General features: G+C 42.7%; 2 protein-coding genes across 3 annotated transcripts in view; both read left to right on the top strand.

Annotated features, from left to right (window-relative positions):
• The window catches only part of KIF5C (kinesin family member 5C), a 312,660-nt gene that overhangs the window by 174,295 nt on the left and 119,451 nt on the right, over window positions 1-18,914 (top strand). The gene's annotated exons all lie outside the window — the stretch shown is intronic.
• Window positions 11,118-18,914, top strand: part of EPC2 (enhancer of polycomb homolog 2) — a 49,270-nt gene continuing 41,473 nt past the window's right edge. For both annotated transcript variants that reach the window (XM_083408070.1, XM_083408069.1), the window contains exon 1: window positions 11,118-11,754. In XM_083408070.1, coding sequence (XP_083264196.1) covers window positions 11,602-11,754 — 153 coding nt within the window. In that variant the 5' untranslated portion in view covers window positions 11,118-11,601. The remainder of the gene's footprint in view (window positions 11,755-18,914) is intronic.

Below are 18,914 nucleotides of genomic sequence, written 5' to 3'. Positions count from 1 at the left end.
GTCCAATATGTGGACATAACTATGAAAAAGATTTATCCTGTGCTCCCCCCCCCCAAGTATTTTGCATCAGATTATTTACTTTTGTCTCACAACAATCCAACCAAAAGATTTCTATTTACATAGTGATAAATATTTTATAAAGAGGTAGACTGCAATTTTATCCCTTTCATAGACATGCAGTAGCACAGAAGAAGGTGTGCATAGCTTTCTGAGACCTGTGAGATAATGGACAATAAATAATTTCCTTTTACATGAGGAAATGATTCCTGTATCAAGATCCCAAAAGTGCTATATCTCACAATTTCATAATGTTCTATAACATACACAGGGATGGAGAACCTGTGGCCCTCCAGATGATACTAGGACTGCAACTCCCATCATTCCAGACCATTGGCCATGCTGGATGTGGCTGATGGGAGTTTGAGTCAGACAATATCTGGAGAGCGACAAGCTTCCCATCCCTGTCCTACCTGGAACAAACCCCAAATAGGAGGTAGAAAGGTAGGTTGGTAAGGGACGTGGGTGGCGCTGTGGGTTAAACCACAGAGCCTAGGACTTGCCGATAAGGTCAGCGGTTCGAATCCCTGTGACGGGGTGAGCTCCCGTGGCTCGGTCCCAGCTCCTGCCAACCTAGCAGTTCGAAAGCATGTCAAAGTGCAAGTAGATAAATAGGTACCGCTCTGGCAGGAAGGTAAACGGCGTTTCTGTGCGCTGCTCTGGTTTGCCAGAAGCAGCTTAGTCATGCTGGCCACATGACCCAGAAGCTGTACGCCGGCTCCCTCGGCCAATAAAGTGAGATGAGCGTCGCAACCCCAGAGTTGGTCATGACTGGACCTAATGGTCAGGGGTCCCTTTACCTTTTTAGGTAGATTGGTGGTTGGTGTTGTTATTTCATGCATGACTGATTATTTGCAATCACTGGGAGAAGGACCTGGGATTGTAATGTTGCTTCTACCAAAGTATAGGTGTAAGGTTAGAAAGCTTATACATATGTTCATGTTGGCCCATCTGATGCTTAGAGAGTTGTGAACAGATCTAGGCTGTTTTCTGCTGGGTCATTATGATGAGATTCCTAGATAATCCATGAGCTGCATTGATGACTGCAACTTGGTGAATGGTTTTTGAAATCAATTGGCTCGATTAATTTAAGTCTAGCTGGCATATGTATCTATGTTTGAGTGGATTTTCAACAAGCCATTCTCTCCCCCTGCTCCCACACAACTTTTCTAGTGAATATTTGTTTGAGGCTTGTCATTGTACCAGTGTAATCAGAGTGCAGGAACAGCAGCTCCAGGTTTTAGACATATTTTGCTGCAGATTTCCATCCCTCCTCCTCCTGAGCAAATGTACAGTAGACATGCTTTGCTCTCCCCAGGTCATTTTGTGAAGATATGTGCTGTATCGTGGAAGATTTGTGGCTTTAGGTGACTTACGGATGCACAAGAGATCAAAACCGGAGCCCTGTGTACCATTACAGGTCATGCAGTGGAGTTGCTGGTAATGTATTTTTTCCTAGAGTGATAGGGCATATTTTGCTGACAAGATGGTATACACCTATGTTTTAAAAATCTGGCTTGAAGCATAGTAAGAATGTGTTTTAAGAAATGGGCCCATAAGTGCTCATGTTTCTCAACGGTTAGAAAACAGCTATAGGTTTTATAATAATTCAGAACAAAAACAGCTTTTTCTGCAAATACAATTTTCCCTCTGTGGCTTTTGAACAAATGAATCATTATGCAGATAGCATTCCAGTACCCCAGCCTCCAAAGCAGAGATTTCATTACAGTGTATTTTGTGTGTTACCATTTTGAAAACAGGTTGCAGTAGGAGTGGGGAGCGGGGTGAAATGATATTCTGAACATTGTCTATTGATCAGGATCTATTAATCAGCAGACCAAAATATATACCAAAGAAAGAACAGATCAGAGGAAAATATATGAAATACAGTATGAAAATAATTCTTAAAGGTCTAGTATTAATAAAAATGTTCCATATATAAAGCCATTAAAAACCAGTTCCATAATTCCAAAGTTGCATTGGGTTGGATCCAGAATAAGTTACTTGAACTTGGTTCCCATTGAAATCACTGGGACTTGACAATGTCACAAGCAGCTTTTCACACTAAATTCCATGGGACCCAAGTTCAACAAGCTTTTAGTCTGATTCTAGCCCATTGGTCTTAACTCCATTAAGGTAAAAAGCAAGCAGAATTATTTAAAACTTATGTATAACTTTGCCCTGAACAAGTGCACCAGCTGACATCCTGATATCCCAGCGTTCAAAAGAATCAACATACTGCCAACACTATGACTTCTCTACAGTATGTATGCATTTAGAATAATTTATATACCTCCTTATATTCATATAATGTTAAGGCATTTTACCGCCATCTAAAATATAATTTAAATCAATAATTTGAAAAATAGAATAAATAAATTTATTTATTTTTCAACTGTTCTTAAATGTTCTTTCAATGCTGATTTCAAATCTGAAATCGGTTTCCGTGTACATGCTATAGTTATCTTGCAATTTCCAACTTTTGCCAATATGTCATATTTACACTGGGGATAAGCGGACACTGACACGTTGATCTACCCTAACCACATGGTAATTATTGTTTTGCAAACTTAAAATTTCTTTATTTTTACAGTTTTGTAACCTAAATATTTTTATTTTTCAGTTCGGACCATGGCTTCTTCAAGTAGACAAAATGTGTAAACAAGCCTGATGCCTTTTTTAATGCTATTTTTGTCTGGTCAATATGAAGGGTTTCGGCAAGAAAAACCGACATGCTGTCGCCCATCCCAGTATTCCTTCAGCAATTAGACCTATCCTGCACTCTGAGGAACTCCCAATTGCAGGTTTTTAAGGGGTTTGTCTCTTTTGAAGATGAAAGAAGTGAACATGGTGAGGAGCACAACTGGATCATCTGTGTGGATCTCAAAATGGTCAACTTCTTGCTTGGACAACAGAAAGGCTTTACCAAGTACCTGAATAACAATTGTAGATACCACTGGGAAACAAAAATAGCAGTCACTTGTGTGATCCTTGGGTTCTCGCCAAACCATGGGAACCCCAAAAGGCATACTCTTCCGTTTTCCTTTTGTCCAGTCTTTAAGCATTTCCTCATAATTGTGACAAACAATATGCAGAGCCCATTTCTTGTCTTGGTCGCCCAGGGGAATTTCAAAATAGCTTTTATAGGCATGCCTCACAAATGCTGTTATATTGCGTCTTTGACGAGGAAGTGCGTAGCAGCCACATACATGACAAAAGGCATCAGGCTTGTTTACACAATTTTTGTCTACTTGAAGAAGCCATGGTCCAATCTGAAAAATACAAATATTTAGGTTACAAAATTGTAAAAATAAATAAAAATTAAGTTTGCAAAACAATAATTACCATGTGATTAGGGTAGATCAATGTGTCAGTGTCCGCTTATCCCCAGTGTAAATATGACATATCGGCAAAAGTCAAAAATTACCGCAAGATAACTATAGCATGTACACGAAAACTGATTTCAGATTTGAAATCAGCATTGAAAGAACATAAAGAACAAATCTCATGCAACAGAAAATGGGGGGGGAAATTGTTCCCCAGGGTTATCTTAGCTGGATATGGTTATGAGTGGGAGCAACAGACCACAATCCCTAGTTTAGTGATGATCTGAACTAGGAGCCAGGGTTTATTTTGCCCTCTGCAAAGTAAACTGCAGTTGGACAAATGTTGGTTTCACATCATAGTCTTTTTGGAGCAAAACAAACCACGATCCCTGGTTCTGAAGCAACGCTAAGCCAGGGACCATGGTTTGTTTCTCCCACTAAGGGAGGAGGAACGTGGGAGCCAGCTGCACATTCAGTACAAAATGCTGTCCGAGAGTGCATTACGTAGTAATGTAGAAAGGCAGTTTATGCTGGCTCACCCTTTTTTATGGCGTTACAACCAAAAAAGCAAATAAAGATAGTGCTGTAATCATGCCACAGTTATTCCAGCTTTGCTGTAACCATGAAATTACAGCAATGATGGAGTTATTCAGTAGGAGTGTGGGTTAGAAAGTAGTGTTATTTTGCTTGTGTGTTTTTTTAAGAAGTACTGAATAACAGTAGAATTAAGATCTTAGAAGGTAAGCTGTTATGCTCATTGTGTGCGCACACACACAAACAGACACAGAAAGTTAAATAAATGCCTTGCTGTTCTTTCCTTCTAAATGATGCTTTATAACCAGCTATTTTCAAATTTCAGGACTGGATATTTCTGGAGTGAACTGTATATTTAAAAATTTACCATAAAATGTTAAGACATTACTGGGTTCATCTTTAGGAAAGCTTCTAACCTAGTAGCTTTCTGGCATCGTACATATCATTTCTAAACAGTAAGTTCTTTAACCGGGAGAGGGAGGGAGGGAAGGATTCAGATGGCTAGCCCTGTAAACTCTTATAGTAACTTCAGATGAAAATAGTTTGGAACAGCTGAGATGTTTAACTCTCTGAGCAGGAGCCACTCAGCATGCTTAGTAGCTACTTTGATTAAGCTTTTCATAAATGACAAAAACCCATTGACATTGATAGGACAGAGGAGCCTTTCATTTCATTTGGGAGTTTTCCGCAAAAGGGAGAAAGAAGGACTTCATAGTCTTTAGTGGGACTCCAAATCCATTCATCTATCTATCTGTCCATCAGAATGCTCTGCACTTCCCCCCTGTGCAGAAGATATGCTTTCTGGCTCTTCAAATGTTGTCTGCCATCCAAACTTGCACTTCAACATCTTAAGTTTTGTAAAAGGTGCTGCATACTTTTCCAAAAATTATGAAAGCTTTAAATGTGTAGCAAACTGGGAAATTGCTTTTAAACCCCCCCCCCTTTTTTTTTGGCACAGTGCTACAAAACCTGTTAATGGGTTGGGTCTGGTTCAGAACTTTTTTTCAGCCGGATCTCAGAGGAATTGAGTTCCAGCACATCTCAGGTGGGCACCATTGCCATTATAAAAGAACAAGGGTCAGTTCATAATGAGTTCCAGCACCTCTTTTTCTATAAAAATACCACTGGGCTGGATGAAATGAAAGGTAATCACCAGTTCAGGTCTATGCCCAGAAATGATAAACCTGGCAGGATTGAACAGATTTCAGAATAGCAAAGCAAACCTCCTACTTGCATGGGAGTAATTTGCCATTTTCACATGAAGCCCCTAAGAAGGATGGGTGCAATGTTCAACCCAACACCTTTTCCGTGCTTTGATCTCCTTTGCTGGAATGGAGCAATTGCCTAAAAATCATGAGTTGCCAAGAAATATTTACAACACTGCCCTCAACACTAATGAGCCATCTCACCGTAAGGTGCTGCTGGTGATTAAAGGTCTATCAGCTACATGACCTGGCATACATTACAGAAACCTGGGTGAAACTGACCTTCTCCCAGCTCTGTTCTCTTTGGTATTCAGTACAGCACCAGCAGATGTTTGGGGAGCTGGTGGGGCAGAATGCTGCCATCATTTACAAAAACTGCATCTCACTTACCAGGAAGCCTAATCACTTTCAAGGGTTTGACATTTCCTCCTTGAGTAACAGCGTGAACTAAGGCTGGGATGCAAAGGAAGAGAGAACTGAGATAGAGTGCACTCCCTCTTCTTTACTTTGAAGCAGGATCACTTGGCACCATAGAGAGGTGAGGTAATTGACAGGTGGGCAGCCTCACCTGCCAGCCAGATCCTCTCTCCTACTCTTGCTCTAGACCTGGCAACCCAATACCCATTTACTTCCCTCATCCGCAAAACCTGTCATGCCTCTTCACTTCCTTCTTGCCAGTCATTGCAGCCCTTCCTGACTCTGAGCCCAATGGGAGGTTTTGTCCCAGGCCTCTTTTCTCATTGAATATTTCTTTCTTCAATTCCGTGTCTCCCTACCACCCATTTTCTCATCGGGTTTCAATTTTTTAGCTCACTGCCTCCTTTGTTACATATTCTTCAGGGACTTGGCCAAGCTTTCCCAGCACTCCTGTCTGTCACCCTGTTTCACTCAGATAACTCAGATGCCTCTTCTCTTAAGTGCTATTTGGCTGTTTCAACTCCCTCCTCTCACATTCTTACCTCAGTTCCATATCTTCTATACCCTTTTATTGAAACCTCTTACTTTTTCCTTCCTTCTCTTTTCAAATGTTACTGTTCTTCAGTCGATTGCCTACTTTGCATCTGTACTTTAGTTACCGTATTTCTCTGCATTACCTCTGAATCCTCAGAGTGTTAAGTGTTCACCACAAAAGTTTTTCTGCTTTTAGGACCTATGAGGTTTCGATCTTTGCTCACAAAAGCTGAACTATGAGCATTGTGCTGCTTTCAGCTTTGTTTCCTGAGCAGCTGAGATGTACCATGCCATCACTCCACCCAACCTCCAAAGCTTCATCACCACAAACAGAATTCAATATACAGTGGTACCTCGGGTTACATACGCTTCAGGTTACATACGCTTCAGGTTGCAGACTCCGCTAACCCAGAAATAGTGCTTCAGGTTAAGAACTTTGCTTCAGGATGAGAACAGAAATTGTGCTCCGATGGCACAGCGGCAGCAGGAGGCCCCATTAGCTAAAGTGGTGCTTCAGGTTAAGAACAGTTTTAGGTTAAGTATGGACCTCCGGAACGAATTAAGTACTTAACCCGAGGTACCACTGTAGTTTTGATGTGCATGCAAACAAATGCGTAGACTGGGACCCACCTCTACAAGCCCTGATGATAATGAAGGCAAGAGGGGATAGTATTAAAAACATTAAACTTATGGTGTAGATAGCATGTCATAGCACAGATTTACAACAAATAGCTGAGCAGAATTATTAGCCAGTGAATAAATGACTTCTTACACAGTGAATTGAAGGGAGTCTGCACTTTACCCAGCTAAATACTTTCCAACTCTCTAAATGCATGACAGCGAGATATGTATTTATATTTAAATACTCAAAGACCTAATTTAAATTGGAAAATTCAAGCCACTATTAATTTGAAGCATGGCTGGTGCAGGAGCTCTAAGCCATCTGCTTAAGGAAACAAAAAATAATAATCTAAAGTTTATCTATGAAAAAAGATTTCCATCAATGCAAAGCCTTTTAATGGATGAAGCTAAGATCTAGATGTGTGATACTTGTGGTATAATCTTGCCATTAGCATGGATGGTAAAAAGGGTTGTTGTTGTTGTTTAGTTGTTTAGTCGTGTCCGACTCTTCGTGACCCCATGGACCAGAGCACGCCAGGTACTCCTGTCTTCCACTGCCTCCCGCAGTTTGGTCAAACTCATGCTGGTAGCTTCGAGAACACTATCCAACCATCTCGTCCTCTGTCGTCCCCTTCTCCTAGTGCCCTCCATCTTTCCCAACATCAGGGTCTTTTCCAGGGAGTCTTCTCTTCTCATGAGGTGGCCAAAGTACTGGAGCCTCAGCTTCAGGATCTGTCCTTCCAGTGAGCACTCAGGGCTGATTTCCTTCAGAATGGATCGGTTTGATCTTCTTGCAGTCCATGGGACTCTCAAGAGTCTCCTCCAGCACCATAATTCAAAAGCATCAATACAAACTACATGTGATATTAAATGTGTTGTTTGATGTTGCATGTGTCCTTTTTAACTACGGGTGGTATCTAAAGCAGCACCAGTGGAGTTCTGCTGATGCAGCAGCACTTCTGCTTCCTGTATTTCCCTCCTGAGCTGCCACAATCTTCTCTGGAAGGTCCCCCAAACCGCCAGAGCTGATTTTGAGGACATGAGGAAGGGGCCCCAGGGGAGAGGAGGGGAAAGTTCTATCATAAGTCTCTTGTTCTAGTAGAATGGAAACACTGGATATTGCCCCCCATAAACAGCTGGCATGAGAGTGGGGGGCTGTCCTTGATTAGCATATCTGAGAGGACAGCCTGACAGCAGTGCCACAAAACAGCTGACTGCTGGAAATACCTGGCAGAGCCATTGGTAAAGACAATTGTTCCATTTAACTAAAGCCTTCTGGCCCTCCTGTGGTAGTTCAGTGGCAATGATCTTGCCCTTTTGTCCACCCCCATCTGAATATGTTAATCACACACGCCATTCCATCAGTAATAGCCAACATGTTAGAGGTGTTTTTCATGTGCAGATGCCCACTCTAAGCATATGAATGGGCAAATGCTCTAAAAGTAATGGTATATGAGGGCAGGTTTTAAACATGTTTTAAAAATACTGTTGCTAAAAACAGATAATACATGTGTACAAGCTGGAGAAAAGATTAGGGGATATATTAGTTATTACTTGGATGAGGGGATAGCATGGAAAGTGTCTGTGCCCTAAATCCACTGCAATATGCTAAAGGCTGTCCTTGGAAAACCACCCAAAGGTTTCAGATGCCCTGCAGAATACAGCTGTCTTCTTTCTTCATATAACGTCTGCACTCAGATCTTTGGGCTTTATCCATTTATGCTTCTGGGGGCAACTGGAGATGCTACTGATGATCTCCCAAAGCATTTAATGGCATTTCTGCTCAGTGCCTTGTTGTTTTAATTTAGTTGTGTTGTGAGCAATCCTTCAGGGTGGGATTTATTAGTGCTGTTTTTAGTTGCTAATTCAGGTTGTTTTCAGTGGTGCTACTTGTGGCACTTAAGTCTTGGTGACAGCAGGCTGTATGGCATTATGAGGGCTTAACTAATAGTAATGCATTGGCATGAAGTGGGGCAAGGGACTAGATCTTATTTTCATGACTCTTCCAGGGCAAGTTTAGTTCTATAAATTGCTTTTAGCAAAGCTCCATGTCCACATGGCATTGGCAACAGCACTAATACATCTGTTAGCTAGCAATGTCTAATGTTTGAATGTTACTGTGAAACACAGAGTTAGAGAGAGCAAGCTGTAACTTGGTTAAGCATAAGAACATAATAAGAGCCCTGCTGGATCCAGTCAAAGGCCCATCATAGTCCAGCATCCTGTTTTCACAATGGCCAACCAGATGCCTATGGGAAGACCTGAGTGTAGCAGGCAGTACAGTGGTACCTCGGGTTACATACGCTTCAGGTTACAGACTCTGCTAACCCAGAAATAGTACCTCGGGTTAAGAACTTTGTTTCAGGATGAGAACAGAAATCGTGCAGCGGCGGCGCAGTGGCAGCAGGAGGCCCCATTAGCTAAAGTGGGGCTTCAGGTTAAGAACAGTTTCAGGTTCAGAACTGCATATACATATAATATACATATAATAAGACATATGATCACATTCACTACAGCAGAGGAAACTGTTTCGATCGTTCAGCTCCATTCATAGCTGTGGGAAAGAAAGCAGAATGCAGACACAATATTGGATACAAAGAATGTCTTTTGGTACAAAAAGGAACATCCCACAAAAATATTCAGTGCCATTCTAGTTTCTATTTCGAATGACTTTAAACTGAACCGATCTTCACTTTGAAGCCCATGTGCAAAATAGTGATAAAAACAGACAGGTTATCAGGTTTGCACAGGCACAGCAGTAAATAAGAAATTTTTCTGTTCATGTCTATTTTACATAGGGAAATGCATGAGCTAAGTTTCATCTGGGGATCACTCTCAGTGTATTAGGTAAAATGTGTATTTGCCTGTACATATGCACATCAACATACCGGTACTAGTATTAAATTACTGCCAGAATTTGTATACATCATAGCTTCGTGTGGTGTCTTTAAATTAAATGCCAATTATGTTGGAAAGTCTTATTGCACATGTGCAGGGATGGTGTTCACCAACTATGCATGCGCAATAAATTCACTTTAACTTTCATGGTGTTGGTGCAAATGTCTGCTTGTTAATAAAGAACAAAAGCTGGGGGGAAATGTGGTTACTTCTTTGATCAATGTAGGCTTTTATTTTGCATTATATATGGACTTACAGTGGTTCTCATTTCAGTCTTGTGTACACAGCCTTCTTTCCTTAATACCAAGTACTGTAAGTTTACTGGATGCAGTGAGGACCTCTTGAGAGTAGGTAAGTTTTTGAGCTATGAGCTGCACGTCCCAAATCCAAGCTGCCCTCAAACTCTTACTACTGTTTTGCCAGCAAAGAGCTATTGAATATGGAGAAATCAAGCTAGTTTACAGAGCTCTAACTGAAAAGTGAACTCTTGAAATGTGTTATATATACATCTTTTTACTGTCATATCTCTTCGTTAAACGCTTCTAGCCTCTGAGCTGTTGCTGTATTATATTACGTACACCATATATTTTATTATAAATTTTTTTTAAAAGAACATTCCATGAGCATCTTTCAATGCTCAAAGTACCGTATATTTTCCATATATAAGACTATGGTTTTTTAACCAAAAATTAGGTTTAAAATTGGGACTTGTCTTATACACAAGTAGTGCTGAGGGGTGTTTTCTTAATTTGGAGTCCCCCAAAATAGGCGACGTCTTATACATGGGATTATCATATACGGAAAAATGCTACTTCACATGCATTATCTTGGGAATCCACACAACAACCCAATGAGGTAGGCAAATAACCTGCATTAAGATTGGTATGTGTGGGTGCTGACAGCACCCTACTTAAGTTTACTTGGTGAATAAAAGACCATAGATAATTCTCATTATCTAGTCCCTTATCCCTGATGCTAAGTCTCGGGTTGTTTGGAAGGCGACTAGAATCGAAAGCGGGGTTCTCAATCTTGGCAGAGGGGCAAAAAGTCACCTCAGCTGAAATGCCCTTTTCTATTCTGCTACTACCAATGATATAGAAAACAAAAGAAAAAAGCATGGGAGCTCTGTTCTTCACCTCTTATTCCAGCCACACGGCCAGCTTCACACATTACGCAGAAGAAATCCAGACCCAGGTTTGCCCCGGGTTCAGCGTTCCACAGGGACCTTCCGAGCGCCCATTGCTCCCCCCGCGCCCTCATACACGTGCCGGTCCCCGTTCGTATTGTGCTCTCGAACCCGTGTGAAAGAGGAATGTGTGAAGCCGCCAATTCCTTTATAAATAGAGGGTTTAACTGGAGAAGGCATGTCTGTTTTATGCATTTTTTTGGCGGGGTAGAAGTTTGCTTGTGGGAAGGAAAGGTCCCGACGGCGCTCTTGGAGCTCTCCCCTCAGCAGCGCCTCGGCCGCTTTATCGCCTTCGGCAGCGGCGTTCTCTGAGGCGAAGGAACGGCGAGCGGGCGGGGGCGGGAAGCAGAACGAGAGCGAGGCGGCAGAGGCAGTAGGGTCTCGTATCCCTCAGCCCGCTCTGCGGGTTACCCGGCTGGGGCTGCGCGCGCAGCCTCCCCCCCCTCGTTCTCCCCGCTTCTCTTTCTCTTCCCCCCTCCCACCCCTTCCTCGCTCCGCTCGCGCGCTCGCACTTCTCCTCTCTCCCCACCCCTCCCTCTCCCCGCGCTCTCGCGTTGGCTGCCGGGATCGCTGGCCGCTTTGGTTAATGTCCGCCATGTTTGCCATGGCGCAGGGAGCGGATCGAGCGAGCCCGGCGCGGACCTAGGGCTGCGGGCGGCTCTTCGGCGGAGCTGTTCCGGGGCGGCGGGGATCTCCATGGTGTGTCGGGCCGGGTCCGGGAGCGGCTGGGAGGCGGCGGCGGCGAGGCCGTAGTGAGGGGGTCCCCCCTCACACACACTCCCCCCCCAGCCCGGCCCCGGGGTGTTATTGTGAGGGGGAGACAATGAGCAAACTCTCCTTCCGAGCTCGGGCGCTAGACGCCGCCAAACCGCTGCCCATCTACCGCGGCAAGGATATGCCCGACCTCAATGACTGCGTCTCCATCAACCGCGCCGTGCCGCAGATGCCGACTGGCATGGAGAAGGAGGAGGAATCGGTAAGGGAGTCGCGCAAGTGGGGGGGGGCACCATTGTTTATCAGACATCTCCACCCCCCCTCCCCTCACGGGAAATAGGCCATTGGCATTCACCAAGCGCCGCTACGCACGCTCGCCGCCGCAGCGGCGCACGCTCCCTATGGGGTCCTGCGTAAACAGCGCAGCGTAAACTCTCCTCCGGCGCCGTAAGCGGGGCCTTGCTCCGCCATCTTCTTTGCGTCCCCAGGACTCGCGAAGTGTTTTGATTAAGGAGGGGCGGGGAGAGTGAGAGGGGAAGGCTCTTACGCTGGCGGAAGGGAAGGGAAGCGCAAAAGGCGTCCTTGAATGGGAGAGTGTGCGCGCCGGCCGTTTTTGTCGGAGCTTGTCTTCTGCTGCTGCTGTTTGGTCTTCAGTTTCTGTGCATTAGGCGGGCCTGGGCTTAAAACGGCAGCCGCTCCTAGAGTTTCCCATATGCTTCTTTGCTGTTGACGGAGTGTCTTTATTCCAGGGCATCAGACCTTCCTTATAGCTCATATTGTTTCGTACACATTCGCAGCTGGCTGCTCTCGTAGCAGCACAGCGAGTGATGGCAGCGCTGTATCTGGCTGGGTAAATAGCAGAGATGTACGTTAGGGGAAAGGAAGCAGGGTCCTGCTTCCGTTTGAGTTTAATGAAATAGTGATGTGCTTAGCTCGCAGGGAATGGACCATATCCCAAGACTCGGAAGCTGTCATATCATTTTGACAGCCCGCACTTCTGCATCCAAGTGGGGCTTAACGCTGCCAGTTTGCTTTGGCTAACCTGTGAGCCGTGCAGAACAAAAATACGGGATTTTTATGGTTTACGTTAATCTGTGTGATCCAGCACTGTTCCGTTATATTTTGATTTGTTTCTGTTGCCAAAACAACACTGACAGCACAATCCAGTACATGCATATACTCAGAAGCAACTACCACTGAGTTCAATGGGGCTTACTGCTAAATAAATGTGTATAGAATTGTAATTGAGACTTAATGATTCACAACAGAAGTGTCAGCAAGTGACCACTAATGTTGGAAATGATGACAGTTGTTTGTGGTGGTTGAATGTATGTATTGGGCTGCAGGTGTGAAATACCAGCTTTCTGTTAGTTCACATCTCTATTAGGTTGTGATAGTTTGATTTAATTCATTGTTATGATTTCAATTAAATGTTGGTTGCTTTTGTAGTATAGGTATAATCCTTTGCTGTATGTTATAGATAAGACACCTGCTGTCTGTATTATTTGTATTTCTTGAGCAAACCTGCTGAATTAGTTTTCTTAAAAGCTGGAGTTGCATATTGTTCTGTGTACAAGCTGCCCCTCTAAAGTGGCTGTGCTTGCATGCAGAGCTGATAGTAAATGTATCCTCAGAAATTTCTTCAATGAAACGATTTCTCCGCCTCATTGCCAGCCCACTGTGTGTTGGATTGGTTGTGACTGTTAGAAGAAGGTCGCACACTTTGTGATTGGCTTCCTTGTTTGACTGTTAAAACAGAGAGGCATCTTTGTAATCATTGGTAACTCATGATTATGACCTCATTGTATTTTTTTGCATTATAATTTATAATATATTGTTAATACTTCAACTGTCTTAACCCTTTTAGGAAGTGTATTAATGCAAATGTGTATTTTTAAAGCAAACTATAATGTAGTTTATATTTACTAATTTAACTGCTTTTTCCCAGTAGCTGTTTAGTTTAAAAGAGATCAGATTTATATCGTTTCAGGCAACTTACACTTTGTAGAGAGTGGAATTAATATTCTTTTTAAAATCTGGATATTAAATTTTGCAAATTTTGTGTATAATTTTAATAAAAACATTTTAAATGATTCCAACATATACAACCTTTATTGTTGTTTTGAAAAGCAGTCATAATTTACAGTTAAATATGAAATATGTCTCTTGAAAACAAAATTCGCTAGTCTCTTTCGGACATTCTCACAGATGGGTTAGGTTGAAGCCTTGCTGTACAATCATGTGCATGTTTAGCCAGAACTAAGTCCCACCGTGTCCAGTGAGTCTTACTTCCTAGTACGGCTCTATGACCCACAGTGTCTTTTGTGCAGATATCTGGCCCACTTAGACTGCCACTTAAAATATATATATCTCCTTTCAGCCACGTTTGTGAGGAAGGCAACTAATAAATATGAATAATATTAATGTTCTAAAGCAATCCTATGCACACTTACTTGGATTTAACATCGAAAGCAATGGGCCTTATTTGAGTAGACATTTATAGGATTGCATAGTTAGTAAGCTTCAAGCCCAATGCTAGCCATGCTTACTAAGAAATCACATTGATATCAGTGGGATTAACTTTGAAACAAATATTTAATTTAATTTATACATTTACATATTCTTCTGATGAACTCCACAAAGAAGTTTGCATACATCAGGAATTCCCAAACTGTCCTGCGGACCACCCAGTCACTTGTGAGCTTCATTCATGTGGTCCACAGCTTGTCTGGATCTGTGGCTAAAGACAAGAGATGGCATATTCATTGCATTAAATAGTCATCCTGATTTTTAATTGTCTTTTATTTAGCATTGTAGTTATTGTTATAAAATATATAAGAAGCAATAAAGACACAAATAAAAATCATAAAGCATCTTGGACAGTGCATCATTAAAAATCATTAAATAGTCCACTAAGACCCTTCAGTTTTCAAATGATCCATGAGGGGGAAAAGTTTGAGAACCACTGACGTAATTAAACCCTCAGTTTATCTTGATACCTACTCTTTTTTGAGGGTTCCTCTATACATGGCTGCCATTTCTGATCTGGTATCCTATGCCATTCTCAATACTTCCCCATGAAATTGTTGTCAGGAAAACCTGGCACTGGTTGACTGCTTTTCAGTGGGACCTCTCCCATTGAGCTTCTGTGCCGGGCTGCAGATGCAAGTCTGGTGCTGGGTTCTGTCTCCGTAGAGAGGAAGTGTCTCAAACTAAAGAAAGGGCTGCTTGGACAAGATGGGAACCAACCATTCTTAGCCTAGACCAGGCATAGGCAAACTCGGCCCTCCAGATGTTTTTGGGACTACAACTCCCATCATCCGTGACCATTGGTCCTGTTAGCTAGGGATGGTGGGAGTTGTAGTCCCAAAACATCTGGAGGGCCAAGTTTGCCTATGCCTGGCCCAGACCAAGCTTAGTTATTAAAGATGCACCAGGTCCAGTGTACATACTCCCTCCTATGGAGTGGCCACCAAAAAAGCCTGACCCTGGACTTCTCTTTCTTTGGAACGCAGATATTTTTGGCTCAAGGTGCTGTCTCTTCCTCTTTGACAAAAGGGGTTTGAGGATACAGTATCCATCCTTAAAATGGTATCCTTGCCATTTCTATAGCCCTATTGAACATGCAAGAGTTAAAAGTGGAGAGGGACTGGAGTGCACGTGCAAGTCCTGATGCAGTGCCCCTGCATGGCAGGCTCTTCAGATGATCATACATTCAGCATAAACATCTGAAGGAAGTTCTATGTGTGTTTGGTTGAATAAGGCAGGATTACCAATTTTGGGGAACATGCTTAGATTTTTTTCTTCCAGACTGTCTTGCTTGATGTTGATGCTGTGGTGATGATTATGTGTTTTTGCCTATCTGCTCCCCATGTTAGAATAGGACTTCTAACTAAGCCTTATTCAACCTTGTCTTCCCAGATGTTGTTTGACTCCAATTCGGAACACCCGTAGCCTGCATAGCCAATAGTCAAGGAGGTTGGGATTTGTAGTCCAACAGGATCTGGAGACTAAAGAAGGCTGTTCTAACTTTAAATAAATTGAATTTCACTTCATTCACATCCTCTTGGTTGCTCTCTACTGTATTTCTGAGAAAAGCATAAAGGCTACTATTACAAGCGGGTCTCTGATGTAATAGGGTGGATATATACATGCAGTGGGGCGCAGGTGGCACTGTGGGTTAAACCACAGAGCCTAGGACTTGCCGATCAGAAGGTCGGCAGTTCGAATCCCCGCAACGGGGTGAACTCGCGTTGCTCAGTCCCTGCTCCTGCCAACCTAGCAGTTTGAAAGCACATCAAAGTGCGAGTAGATAAATAGGTACTGCTCCGGCGGGAAGGTAAACGGCATTTCTGTGCGCTGCTCTGGTTCGCCAGAAGCGGCTTAGTCATGCTGGCCACATGACCCAGAAGCTCCCTCGGCCAATAAAGTGAGATGAGCGCCACAACCCCAGAGTCGGCCATGACTGGACCTAATGGTCAGGGGTCCCTTTACCTTTTTATACATGCAGTGAGGCATTATAAAGTAACTTCAGTTTTATTTCTTTCATGCAGTTGTACGTGGAAAACATTTCAGTCATATTTCAGTCAGTTTTGCTTATAATTGCCATTGATGATGATGAGTACAGTGCTTCTATAAATGGTCTTAAAATAGTGTGGGAGTGGGTTGACAGAGTTTATGACTAGACTGGGTATACTCTTGTTCTTTAAAGTGGGGGATGTCTTCTGCTGCAAGGTAACCCAAATTACATTGTTTGAAACAATTCTACAACAGGCTTGGCAGGATTAAATGGTGGACCCCTAATAAAGAGGTGCTGTATCTCTCTTCTCCCCCTGCCAGGTGTAAATAACTATTTTATTTTTTAGTTAGTACTTGCATAGCTTTTTTAGGGATCAGTTCTGCTGGTACAGAATCACAGAAACATGAAGTGGAATAGATTTAACTTTGTAGTGTTGCTTGTGATTGTAAGGTATAAATGGAAGATGACAATAGTGCCACTTGAGTACCTACGATAATTAGATGCCGTTCCACTCAAATAAAATTAGTACATCATCTTCTCTGCTGTAGGTGGTCACTGGTGGAGGGCTGGACTGTGAGGCCCTAGAATTTAGCCCTATGGTCCAGCCTTTAGCTGCACCACTATTATTGCATACATATTTTAAAATCTAATTTATGCATAAAGCACTAGACTGTTGTGCATTAAATAGTAGATTAAAAAATATTTTACTAAGCTTTGTTTTCGTGTGTTTTTCACATACACATATGATCATCACCATTCTTAGCAGTTCTGCAGCTATCAGAATGAAAAACTTCTTTAGAAATGTTAGGAGGTGGTATTCTGTACTTAGTAACAGTGCAGTTCTAGCCATGTCCACTCAGAAGTAAGTGCTGTTGAATTTGATGGGCTACTTCCAGATAAGTTTGCAGCCTAAAGCTGGTGCTGCTGGACTAACAATCCCATCATCTCGCTCATTGTTCATGCAGGCTGAGTTGATGAGAGTTGTAGACCAGCAACATCTGGAGGGTCTAAGGTTCCCCAACCTGCCTAAAGCCTTAGAACACAAGCCTTTTTATGGTATTTACCAGCAGCATGGCAGAATCCTAAATCATTAACATACAATGAAAATTTACAGAAATGTACTTGCAGCTTGGTAGTTTTGCAGTGAACTCAACAAGAAGTCACAGCCTAAACCAGGGGTCAGCAAACTTTTTCAGTATGAGGCCGGTCCACTGTCCCTCAGACCTTGTGGGGGGCCAGACTATATTGGGGGGGGGGAATAATGAACGAATTCCTATGCCCCACAAATAACTCAGAGGTGCATTTTAAATAAAAGGACACATTCTGCTCATGTAAAAACACACTGGTCCCCAGACTTTCCGCGGGCCAGATTTAGAAGGCGATTGGGCAGGATCCGGCCCCTGGGCCTTAGTTTGCCTACCCATTGCCTAAACCTATACAGTGGTACCTCAGTTTAATTACTTAATTCGTTCTGGAGGTCCATTTTTAACCTGAAACTGTTCTTAACCTGAAGCACCACTTTAGCTAATGGGGCCTCATGCTGCCGCCGCGCCCCTGGAACACGATTTCTGTTCTCATCCTGAAGCAAAGTTCTTAACCTGAGGTACTATTTCTGGGTTAGCGGAGTCTAACCTGAAGCATATGTAACCTGAGGTACCACTGTATTCTATTGTCTTTGCTAACGCAAACTGAAGATAGCTGTGTAAGTTTCTTAAGCTAATAAATAATGGAGTTTACACACTTTGAAATCAAGTTTTAGTTCAGTTTGAGCTACACAAAATGCTGTTTTCAGATATTCTGAATAGGTTTTCGGAGTGTGAACACAGCCCAAAGACAGGAAGTATCATCACACCTGTCATAAACGCTCTGCTTCCAGTAGAGAGCCACATGAATGTTTCCATCCATTTGTTTGCCTCCCTTGTTGGGACAAATGTTGATGGGAAATGGTGCCTCTTACTGTGGCCATATTCAGATCTCATTTCCTCCCCAGGGTTTGCATTCCGCTTGGAGGGTTTTAGAGTGTGTGAAACAGCCCAAGTGACTTCAGCTGTCTAGAACTTGGTCTTTTGATTTAGCCTAATGGGAATGCAACAACAGTGACTGAATTTAATCAGTTCAGTGGATTACGTAAAAGATTTTCCTCTTTAGTTTGAGCAAAGGAGAGAGACAACACTTGACACAGATGCACCTAAAGCAAAAGTAAGTGCATCTTGGAGTATCATAGAATTGTAGAGTTGAAACTTGGATAGGGACCCCCAAAGGTAATCTAGTCCAACCCCCTGCAATGCAGGAATCTGAACACTCAGTCCCCATCAGTTTGAAACCATACCGGACCTTGCTTGGCTTTGTAAATGTGATAGTTTCAGCCCAGTCCTGTGCGTGTTTCCTCATAATTAAGTCCCAGTGTGTTTAATGGGATATATCGTCCAATAGATTTGCAGATGATTGCAGCAGTGACCATGGAGCTATCAAGAAGAAAGATGACTTTTGATTTACTAACAATGCAATTCTAGATATGTCTGCTCAGAAGTAATCCCCACTGAGTTCAGTGGAAGGTGAGTGAGCATAGGATTGCATTGTTAATGTTGATGAGGATCTGCTGTGAGATCTAAGCATTGCCAAACCATTTGGATACTGTGGCCATAGTAGTATCATATTTAACTTCAGTGCAAATTGAGAATTTCCCAGAAGACCTAATGCAGTCAGTCCTTTTAATCTTAAAGGGTAAATTTTCTTAAAATAAAGGTGGGGGTGGGAAACACAAACTCGGGCATATGAAGGGTAATTGATGGTAAAGTAAACCATTATTGAGCAAGTCAAATGCCTTGATTCTGTAAAAAGAAATATATACATATAAGCTAGCTTGCACACATGTGGAAATGCACCTGGATGTACATGCTCAT

The sequence above is a fragment of the Podarcis tiliguerta genome, assembly GCF_965153285.1.
Source record: "Podarcis tiliguerta genome assembly, chromosome: 1".
Classification (NCBI taxonomy): domain Eukaryota; kingdom Metazoa; phylum Chordata; class Lepidosauria; order Squamata; family Lacertidae; genus Podarcis; species Podarcis tiliguerta.
The sequence above is the reverse complement of the archived record's forward strand: the minus strand, read 5'-3'. Positions and strand labels throughout refer to the sequence as shown.